This window comes from Sinocyclocheilus grahami, unplaced genomic scaffold (genome assembly GCF_001515645.1).
Source record: "Sinocyclocheilus grahami isolate Dianchi unplaced genomic scaffold, SAMN03320097.WGS_v1.1 scaffold42.1, whole genome shotgun sequence".
NCBI classification, from domain to species: Eukaryota; Metazoa; Chordata; class Actinopteri; order Cypriniformes; family Cyprinidae; genus Sinocyclocheilus; species Sinocyclocheilus grahami.
The window spans coordinates 1-10,715 of record NW_015505221.1 but is presented as its reverse complement, the minus strand read 5'-3'; the positions used below and the strand labels follow the sequence as shown (position 1 = coordinate 10,715).

Below are 10,715 nucleotides of genomic sequence, written 5' to 3'. Positions count from 1 at the left end.
AACTTTAAGCATGAGAATTTTAAACATGGTGATACACGACAGGGAAGGCTGACTGTTCTGAGACTATAGCTTTACCAAAACCACTGCCAGCACATAACTTGATAGGCAATTGTTTATGAGTGCATAATGTGTTTAAATGTCATTGTAACTGCAATCGGAGAGCAGAGACCACCTGTAAAGTGAGTTAAGGGGCTTGACATTAATATCAGGGAACTATGGTTACATGCGTAACCTGAGACGTTTTCTTACAGAGAATAATTGAATACGGAGTACTGAATAATTCTGACTGCTGTCACATTGCTTCTGATATAGCTGCACTTTTGTGAGCTCCATTGATATTACATTTTACTGAATGAGTTACTGAGCATCTTTCTGAGAATTTGTTAGTCTACGTGCTGTTAATTTTTCAGATTTATTAAAATACCTGATGATATTAAGTTATAAAAGATTAGAAATTAGGAAAAAAAGAGAACGATTTAGCAGTTTTAGTGATTAAGTGACCATAGTCATTATTACTATGAAATTCTATAAAAACTTCAAGAGGAAATTCAAGGGGAAAGTTGGTTAGGGTGCTATTTGGAAAATACTTCAAAAGCACAATAAGCCATTTTATCCTAATGTTATATTGCTAAACAATTTCAAGAGTAGTTTCATGAATGCTAGGATGAAGTCCAGTTCCTTCTATTGTCTCCTCAATCACCAGATCTAAATGTGTTTGAAATGAAAGCGGAAAATGTTACGTCACCAATTACGCTTAGATCAAACCAATCATCATCTAACATTTGGAGTATATAAGATCGGTACTTACACATGTTTGAGTTCTCAGATGATGACGCCAACATTCACCCCCATCCTCCCCTCCACCACCAGGATGGTCCCTGTCCATACTTTCCTGGGGGTTTGCTGCGCCCCTGCCTTCATCTTCAGGCAGGAAGTGCAAGAGTTAGCAACCCTCTGGATGCAAGCTACAGACGGGACCTATGCCAAATAACTTTATCACATTTATATTTTGTTTTAGTTTGTTGGTCTGTTGTTAAATAAATATTATGTCATCTTGCCTCCCGAGTCTTTCTGGTAGAACTTTTAATCAGTGGTTCTGAAGAACAGAATAAATTTCTACATCCTTCATCTCTCAGTGAGCAGTATCCAACTAAATAAATGTCTGGAATTGTAAGAAATCGTTTTAAAACAATCCAAATAGTAAAGGCATTGGAGATATTTGATACTACGCTACCTAATCAACAGTCCTTGATATTACATTGTTAATTGTGTTCACCTTGTTGTACAAACACTTTATCTCTCTCTATTTTGATGCATAGAAGACTACAAAATGAGTAGAAGCTATGCGTTATGACAAAACTTCATGATTAGGCTGCAGTATAGTCATGTCTCTTCCTTGAGGTTAATTTCTCAGCAGAAGAATGTTTACCCCAAACCTTTTCATCTTCATACCTGTAACGTTTATTATTATTTATTAGCTCTAAAAAGGGGAATATTTATGACGAATCATAAATGGTTATGATTCCACAAAACTATATCCTCCTTCTCATAGCTAAACATTTAAAGACAAGTGTCTCAGCTGGATTGCATAAGATGCATGAGGTCAGTTCACAGAAGCAGAACTGGTAAAGCTACATTCTTGCCCAGTCTGAGACAATAACAAGCTACTGACCAGACAAACTAGTGAGTTCAAGAACATGGACTGTCCATGAGCTTATTGGAGACCAACATGAACATCTGTTACGTCCCAGGAAGTATTTGTTTTGTTGTTGTTGTTGTTGTTCTCTCTCTCTCTCGTAATGGCCGCCACCTGTCACCAATGATTGGCCGTTAACACTGACAGGAGGATGAAAGGGAGCAGTGGAGATTTAAGCAGCATTTCCACCACAGAACGTGTGGTTGTGTGTGTGGAGGCTCTGTTGTGAATTTTCTCTCCCCTTGCTTTTCAAGGGTTTCTTGTTTATGAACCATATTTTTTAGTGATGGTGAAGTGAAGCGTTCTGAACCTGTGAAGCTTTCATCACAATTGTATCGGAAAAAGGTTCATTACTCGAAGCTTTTTTTAAACTGTTTATGCTGTGGCCATCTAGTGGTCATAAAAATAAATAACACCTTCCAAAGTGTCATGTTCCATTACAGCCAGTGGTTTCACATCTGGTTCCACAACTGATTTTTTGTTTTATTATATTTTATATGAATAATGTTTATTGTCAAAGTCATTCATTTGTGTCGGTGTACTCGCACTAAAATAAATAAAACATAAATCCATATATTAAATCTATGATCTGTTTAATTTAACTCTACCTCAGTCCTTAGACTGATATTTCATGGCCAAAGTTAATTTTTGAGCTCAATATAGAAATTACGATTAAAAAACAAACAAACAAAAAACGAAGTTTTTTCCATTTCTGTCACTGGTGGAGTTTTGGTCGCCTTTGGCTTGCTTAGTTGGGGATGCTTGACTGACTGCACAGACACTATTGGAAGAGAGCTGAACTGGATGATGACATCACTGAATCATCAATGAACTGACTTTAACTTGAAAAATGACTGTTTGTTATTGTCCTCTTGCGTTATTGACTAACTATTTTCCTGTTTGCCACTGTAAAGCTGCTTTGGCACAATCTGTATTGTATAAAGTTTTATACAAATAGAGGTGACTTAACTAGACTGTTTGTTTAATCTAAACTGCTTGTGCTGATACAAAGACTAATGTTAGTACTGTTAGTTTCATTTCAGTGCAGTTCTCATAACTGACAATTGCACTCTCTTCCTCTTCAGCATCACTGACTTGAATGAAATAAACATCACAACAGACAATAGCAACAACAATGTTTTCCATCGAAAATATTTCATAACGTTCAATGGCAGAAGTGAAAGTATGATGCTTCTCAAGGAAATAGACAGAAGCCATAAACCTTGATGGGATGGACCTCCATCATGTCCCAACCATTCATCCATCTTTTGTGTATATGCAGGTCATACAGCAGCACGACTATCAACAATGACATTGCTCTGCTGAAACTGTCGTCTCCAGTCACACTGACTCCCCGTATCTCTCCTGTATGTCTGGCTCCATCAACCATCAACATTCTGCCTGGAACCCGCTGCTTCACCACTGGCTGGGGTAGAACTGCCACCACGTGTAAGTCATCTGTAAAACAAAAACATACTGAGAGAATTACAACACATCTGTTTACTGTGCAATGCAATGTGTCATGTTTTCTTCTTTTTTAGCGAGCCCTCTGATCCTACAGCAAACAGGTGTACCCATCATAAGTCCTGCTGTGTGCAGGCAGATCTGGGGTCAGAGCACTATCACTGATGCCATGATCTGTGCTGGAGGAACTGGATCATCATCTTGCATGGTACATGAAGACAAATCAAGACAAACATGATTAACATATCAGTGTTGCTGCTGTTCAATCTCAAATGTGTGTTTTCCACAGGGTGATTCTGGTGGTCCTCTGGTGTGTGAGCGTTCAGGGGTCTGGTCTCTGGTGGGCTCTGTGTCCTGGGGAAGAAACACTTGTGACACCCGTTTCCCTGCAGTCTACGCCCGCATCTCCCAACTGCGCTCCTACTCTACCTAATCAGCATCCCATGATATTACGTAATTTTATTTTATTTATTTTTTTACATTATTTGTATGTAAACTGTCCGAACACTTTAATTATTTCTATTTTGATGTACAGAGGACTGCAGAATGAGTAGAAGTTAAATCATTATGACAAAACTTCATGATCAGTCAATCAACAGACAGAAGGCAGACTGCATATGTAAAGTTGGGCTTCTTCACTGATGACCAAAACAATGATTTCCAATAAGCTGTAGTGTTTTTAAAACATTTTTATATTTACCATGTCTTTCTCAGTTCTGTGAACTGTCAAAAACCAGCAAGTTAATCCGGCTCATCTAGCTCTAAACAATGTGGTTTGGTCAGATTAGGGGCGTGTCTAAAGCATTTTAAATGGAAGTGGGCTGGGTGGGGGCGCCAGGCAGGCTGGGGCACTGCCTCAAAAGAGGGTGGCCGCAATGACCAAAATGAGCGTGATGAGAAGAAGAAGAAAAAACACTGTAGAATCTATGGTACACTATTAAGAGGTGCTAACCAGCAAATGTTATTTTAGGGAGCTATTTATTTTATTTTATCACTGTAACCGTATGTGTAGGTTAATTAGGTTAATATTTTGGGTTGAATAAAATCAAATAAATTAGATGTTACCACATGAGAAATTGTACATATTCAATGAAAAAAAACCACTTAAAGGGTCTTAAAGGCTTTACTCAAATGAAAACATTTTCATCCTCCTCCAGCCATGCTGGTTTTGTGTCATATCTAAAGGCTGCAACAGACACCAGTTTTTATTCCGTGCTGAGTTATACAGTCAAATCCTAGATCAAATCCATTCAAAATGCAGAACATTTGTTTTTCGGCTACACACACGTTGCAAATTTCGGGAATGACATCTGCATATTTATGCTGGATTCACTCTCGAAATAGCAGTGGTTGACATTATAACTATAGCAATGGATGGGACAAAATATGTGAAAATGTGCATTAAGACTAGAGCACCCTCACTAATTTCAGAAGCACCCTCAGTGATTTAAATCTGGAAGCGCGCCTGGTTGATACGCGTTTATTGTAGAATTATAGGCTATACAAAAACAACAACACGTGCACTAAATAAAATAATTTAATAAATACATATTTACAATAAGCACTTAACTCAAATAAGTATTAAATAATAAAATAAATAACTAAGGCTGACTACAATCAGCTTGCTTCCATTTAGTGGGCTAAGCCTACTCACCTGAATTTAAAAAAAGCTCTTCTGGTCTTCAGTGATGCAAGAACAAAGTTTGAGCGTGCACACTCAATATCTGAGAGAGCAGAGCCAATTCATAAGAGAAGACTGTATATTTAAAACGCACGTCCAGTTTAGTGTGAGAGCGAAGGAAATTCGCTTGCGAGTGGAGAACTTTGTGCTCGCGCATTACATGGATGCGCTATCGCGTTACATTACTGCGCTCTGGACATTTGTCATATAACGCTATAGAAACCGCCAAAATTAAGTATATAGAAGAAAAGAAAGCCGCCTTAGGCAGCTGCATATATTGCCCATGCCAGGATCCCCCACTGTCAGAAGCAGCTTTACACATACGAGGAATTTGTTTTCGTGACAGTCCTGAATTTAAAAAAAGCTCTTCTGGTCTTCAGTGATGCAAGAACAAAGTTTGAGCGTGCACACGCAATATCTGAGAGAGCAGAGCCAATTCATAAGAGAAGACTGTATATTTAAAAGCGCACGTCCAGTTTAGTGTGAGAGCGAAGGAAATTCGCTTGCGAGTGGAGAACTTTGTGCTCGCGCATTACATGGATGCGCTATCGCGTTACATTACTGCGCTCTGGACATTTGTCATATAACGCTATAGAAACCGCCAAAATTAAGTATATAGAAGAAAAGAAAGCCGCCTTAGGCAGCTGCATATATTGCCCATGCCAGGATCCCCCACTGTCAGAAGCAGCTTTACACATACGAGGAATTTGTTTTCGTGACAGAAGCTTCCGCAGTGTAACAGAATGACAGTGACAGAACAAAAAAATAAAAATAAATAAAAAATAAAAAAATAGAATAAGTAAATAAGGAATAAAAATATACAAATCGACAATTGTATGTATAGGTATATAAGAATAGACAGTTGTACATGTACAGGTATATTATGTGCAAATTGAAATGTAGACAGAGTATGTGTGTTAGATAAATAAGTGTATGAGTGAATAAATAGTGTGTGTTCCAAAGTTATACTCCAGTGCTGATGGTGTGGGTGTTGGATGTGAGTTTTCCCAGCCTCACTATCTGCTGTCTGTCTGTCAGACGGACGCGGGCACGGAGAGCTGAGTTAGTTTGGGCAGGAGGAGGTTTGGGATGATGGTGTTAAAGGCCGAGCTGAAGTTCATGAACAGGATCCTCACATAAGTCCCTGGTCTGTCTAGATGTTGCAGAACATAATGCAATCCCATGTTGACTGCATCGTCCACAGACCTGTTTGCTCTGTAGGCAAGTTTATATATATATAAAAAAATAAATAAAATAACATAAATAAATAATAATAATAACAAGATAATATCAAGGACCGCTGATTATGTAGAGTAGTATCAAATATCTCCAATTCCTTTACTATTAAACCAATGTTGGTTTGTTTTTAAATATTTGCTTACTATTCCAGACATGTATTTAGTTAAATACTGCATGATTTTTCATAAACAAAAGCGTCTTGCTCATTAAGGGATGAAGGATGTAGAAATGTATTCTGTTCTTCTGAATCACTGATTAAAAGTTCAATTATATTTAGACCTGGTGAATGAGGGGCCAGCGATCTTCATCCTAGCCTTCATGAATCCACTTTTGAATTTGTTTAGCAATATAACCTTAAGTGAAAATGGCTTATTATGCTTTTGAAGTGTTTTACATAATCAACTTTATGAAGCTTTCTGTGTTTGACAGAAGAAGAATTTCCCCTTGAAGTAATTTTATAGTATTAATGACAATGAAAATAATGACAGTATTACAATTTCAGTTCATGAGGTATTTTTAAGTCATCCACCTAACATAGCTTAACAAATAATCAGAAAGATGCTCAGTAACTCATTCAGTAAAATTAAATTTAAAAAATGAGCTCATGAAAGTGTAGATAAATCTGATGCAATCCGATATCAATCAGCATTATTCCGTACTTCAGAAGCAAACATGTCTTCTGCTATGAGTTTAATTTTAGTGATTGTCTGAATAAGTAAATGGAACGTCAGTGTCTGTCATATTCTAATGGCAACTTTTCTCTTCAGGTTTCTTTGGCTTCTGATGAAATTTGTCACACGTTCAGCAACATGGATGGAGGACAGAGATTGGTACTGTCTTGGCTCGTGTACAAAAGCGGATACCAAAGAATGTTTTCAATGTGATCATGTAATCAGAGGGATTTTTTGTGGCTGACGTTATCAGTTTTGATCAAGTCTGCACTGCTCATGTATCTTACGTCACTGTTGTCTGTCATTTGTTGCTGTGAAAGGGGAAGGCAGTTTTTTTTAATTGAACATTAAAATTATAAATAAAAAATTATATTTTCCTTTAACATTTTAAAGCTAATTAAATTTATAATTCATTTTGCTGTATTACTATGTGGATAATGGCAACTTATCTCATTACATTTTAAAATAATCAGATGATTAATTTCATTTTTCAACACACTCTTCTTTTTTATTCATTTTTTATTATCTGTACAGCTGGAAGAGCAAAACAGTAACATGAAGTAACAGATCAAAAGAACCACAAACTCAGAAAAAACACCTTCAACAGAGATCAACTGTATTACATAATAACAATTAAAAATGTGTTTTTCCCTCCCTTGGTGGATAAATGCTCAGACTGGTGCTCTAGTTGGAAGCGATAGTCGTGTCGATCCAGGAGCGCAGTTGGGAGATGCGGGCGTAGACTACTGGATAACGGGTGTCACAATTGCTTCTTCCCCAGGACACAGAGCCCACCAGAGACCAGACCCCTGAACGCTCACACACCAGAGGACCACCAGAATCACCCTGTGGAAAACACACATTTGAGATTGAACAGCAGCAACACTGATACAGTAATGTGTTTTTCTTGATCTGTCTTCACGCACCATGCAAGATGACGATCCAGCTCCTCCAGCACAGATCATGGCATCAGTGATAGTGCTCTGACACCAGATCTGACTGCACACAGCAGGACTTATGATGGGGATGCCTGTTTGCTGCAGGATCAGAGGGCTCGCTAAAAAATAAAATCAGACCTCAGACTGTTCAGAATCATGTGAAAAACAACAACAAGTAATATACAACAGTAATTCTTGAAGTTCATCTTTGTTTTAGAGGTGACATACTTGTGGTGGCAGTTTGGCCCCAGCCAGTGGTGAAGCAGCGGGTTCCAGGCAGGATGCTGATGGTTGATGGAGCCAGACATACAGGAGAGATACGGGGAGTGAATGTGACTGGAGACGACAGTTTCACCAGAGCAATGTCATTGTTGACAGTCGTGCTGCTGTAGAGCGGGTGAGTGATGACCTGCATATAAACAAAACATGGATGAACAGTTACTAGTGACAGTCAACTTTATAAAATATGATCTAAGGTACAAGCATTCTTCATTTCTGTTTTCATTTTAACACTTTCATGCATTTTGTATTATACACTTTTCACTGAGTTTATAGAATGATATTTTCTTTCCTATAGCCTACAGAATTTTCAGTGCATGAATAAAAAAAAAGTTTATTTTGGCAACTTTTAGAAGGACACATATAGACGACCTCAAGGATTCAGTTTTGATTAAAGAATGATATTCAGTACTTTCAGTTGATCTCTCATTTTATTATTCTGCTCTGAAATCATTAAAGAATGTTACCTTGGAAGCTAGTTTGACCTGGATGGGTTCAACACTGGAGCCACGATCATGTTCTCCAAGAATGACACGGTGATAGCCGACCCTAAAAAGACAAGTAAAGATAAAATGAATAGATAAAAGACCAATAGAAAGCTGACAGAGCATCCATTAACCATGATTGTATGTGATGTTTGTCAGATTGAAGACTCTTACACGACAGCGCAGTGGGCAGCAGTCAGAACCCAGTTCTGGTTGATCAGGGATCCTCCACAGAAGTGGAAACCACTGGGCAGCTGTTTCAAAGGTAAAAGCATTAAAACATGACATTTATTCTTTAAACAAAGCAGACAAATGTGTGTTTGAAAAACAGATGAATTAGACACATTTAGACAGAATTAGTATCATTTACAGCAGCTGAAAAATCTGAGACGTGATGAAGGTCCATCCCATCAGCTCCAATGATCTCATAGCTGAGGAATGTTTAGATCTGTTATCACTGGAGACATTCCGCATCTTCATTGTACAGAGCTGATGTCTTACGTGCAAAGAGGATGATCCATTCTTTGACCTTGAGAAGGTGTTTATGACTTCTGTCTATTTCCTTGAGAAGCATTATGCTTTCACTTCTGTAATTGTATTTTATTAAATGTTTTTGATGGAAAACATTTTTGTTGTTGCTATTGTCTGTTGTCACGTTTAATCCGTTTATGTCTGATGCTGAAGAGGAAGAGAGTGAAATTGTGTAACTTTGCGCTGAAGTGAAAATAAAAGTACTAAATCAGTTTATAACAGCACAAGCAGTTTAGTAAACAAAAACTAACAAACCATCAAACGAGATCTTATAGGACATCTTATAGCCACCGGTAACAGATGGCATCATGTCAGCCATTTTCTGTCAAAATATGTATTTATAATTTACTTTAACTGCACTCCTCAGCAACATTACATGCATTTCTAATGATGCTTTTTAGAAAACACTATAGTACAGTAAACTATTAGGCTATCAAGTTTTACTTATTTATTTTCTTTGGCTGCTGATGAGTTAGACATTTGAACTACGGATATGAGGCATCATTTACAGTGAAAAACAGTTTGTGCAAGTCTCCACAAACTATTGGTGGATTATAGTAGCCTAATTATTGTGCAGTCATTTCAGATTATTCATTTTAAAATAAAAAAGCAGCTAAAAGTGATTTTGGTTTCAGTTTTAGTCATCAATGCAGCTCTGGTATGATTTACATCTAAGATACTGCAGGATGTTCAGTGACAACAACGCACAACAGTGATGTTCACATTGGTCTCTAATAAGCTCCTGGACAGTCCCTGTTCTTGAACTCACTAGTTTGTCTGGTCAGTAGCTTGTTATTGTCTCAGACTGTGCAAGAATTTAACGTTACCAGTTCTGCTTCTGTGAACTGGAAAGAGACAAGGAAGAGACATAATTAACAACTATGCAGCTTATTGTAAATCATTGTTTTGGTCACCAGTGGAAACGCCCAACTTAACATATGCAGTCTGCCTTCTGTTTGACATCCTGATGATAATGAACTTATTGATCATGAAGTTTTGTCATAATGCTCTAGCTTCTACTCATTCTGTAGTCTTCTGTACATCAAAATAGAGAGAAATAAATTGGGTAACAGTTTATTTTAAGGCTCCAGAATAATGCTTCAGTTAAGCATTAATTAATGACTAACTCATTCACAATTAAGCATTAGTTAAGCACAAACACGCAAGTAGCTTCCACATGACTGTGAATACGAGACAAGGCATCGGCCTTGACGTTTCGGGGACCAGGGCGATAAAAAAGAGATTAAAAAAGCTCTGTTACACGCACGACATGCGAATTGCGACCATGAAGTGCATTGTGCGAAACGACTGTCAAAAATATGTAATCATTGTCACAGGCATTACTATCCGAGGGAAGATGAATCGATTCCACGAAGTGCCACCGTTTTAAACCACTGGCGCCAAAATGGCGGATCAGCAGCCAAGCGCTCGCTCATCATCTCCGGTAAGTGATTTTTTTTCTTTTACAAATTCAGACATGTTTAAGGGTTAGTTATCACTAATGACAGCGAGGAGTAATATTACATAGATAGTTTAACTATAGTAGGTAAGATTAGCTCTTAGTGTACATTTAGGTGTTTAAAGAATTAGAATACAGCTGTTTAGGTATGGAGGACCAAACCTGCAGAAATAAAAAACAAATAAATACACAAATAAATAAATAAATGTGTTTATAAATAAATAAATATGCGTGATGAAAGTAGTCAAATAAATCAAATAAATTGGTGACCA

General features: G+C 37.5%; 2 protein-coding genes and 1 long non-coding RNA gene across 3 annotated transcripts; 1 reads left to right on the top strand and 2 right to left on the bottom strand.

The window, feature by feature from the left end:
- Positions 1-658: 658 nt before the first annotated feature.
- On the bottom strand, positions 659-1,747 carry LOC107582284 (uncharacterized). The gene is made up of 3 exons (XR_001608934.1): positions 1,673-1,747; positions 809-921; positions 659-705 (listed from the first exon to the last, which is right to left on the bottom strand). It is a non-coding gene; the product is annotated as an uncharacterized lncRNA (long non-coding RNA).
- Positions 1,748-2,940: 1,193 nt separating this feature from the next.
- On the top strand, positions 2,941-3,593 carry LOC107582258 (chymotrypsin-like protease CTRL-1). The gene is made up of 3 exons (XM_016268031.1): positions 2,941-3,145; positions 3,238-3,368; positions 3,450-3,593. Exons 1-3 carry the CDS (start codon positions 2,941-2,943, stop codon positions 3,591-3,593), a joined length of 480 nt encoding a protein of 159 aa, XP_016123517.1.
- Positions 3,594-7,435: 3,842 nt separating this feature from the next.
- On the bottom strand, positions 7,436-10,423 carry LOC107582257 (chymotrypsin B-like). Its single transcript, XM_016268030.1, has 8 exons — positions 10,329-10,423; positions 9,812-9,829; positions 8,824-8,884; positions 8,628-8,707; positions 8,436-8,517; positions 7,918-8,098; positions 7,678-7,808; positions 7,436-7,597 (listed from the first exon to the last, which is right to left on the bottom strand). The coding sequence occupies exons 1-8, from the start codon at positions 10,421-10,423 to the stop codon at positions 7,436-7,438; spliced, it is 810 nt and encodes a 269-aa protein (XP_016123516.1).
- Between the last annotated feature and the right edge of the window lie 292 nt (positions 10,424-10,715).

Bases quoted from the DNA above. Each gene is read 5' to 3' on its own strand.
- LOC107582258 (XM_016268031.1), top strand. From the start codon at position 2,941: ATGTCCCAACCATTCATCCATCTTTTGTGTATATGCAGGTCATACAGC. The intron at 3,146-3,237 runs GTAAGTCATCTG...CTTCTTTTTTAG, and splicing joins GGGTAGAACTGCCACCACGT to CGAGCCCTCTGATCCTACAG. The intron at 3,369-3,449 runs GTACATGAAGAC...TGTTTTCCACAG, and splicing joins CTGGATCATCATCTTGCATG to GGTGATTCTGGTGGTCCTCT.
- LOC107582257 (XM_016268030.1), bottom strand. From the start codon at position 10,423: ATGATGAGCGAGCGCTTGGCTGCTGATCCGCCATTTTGGCGCCAGTGG. The intron at 8,708-8,823 runs GTAAATGATACT...CCTTTGAAACAG, and splicing joins TCTCAGATTTTTCAGCTGCT to CTGCCCAGTGGTTTCCACTT. The intron at 8,099-8,435 runs GTAACATTCTTT...GTTTATATGCAG, and splicing joins AGGTCAAACTAGCTTCCAAG to GTCATCACTCACCCGCTCTA.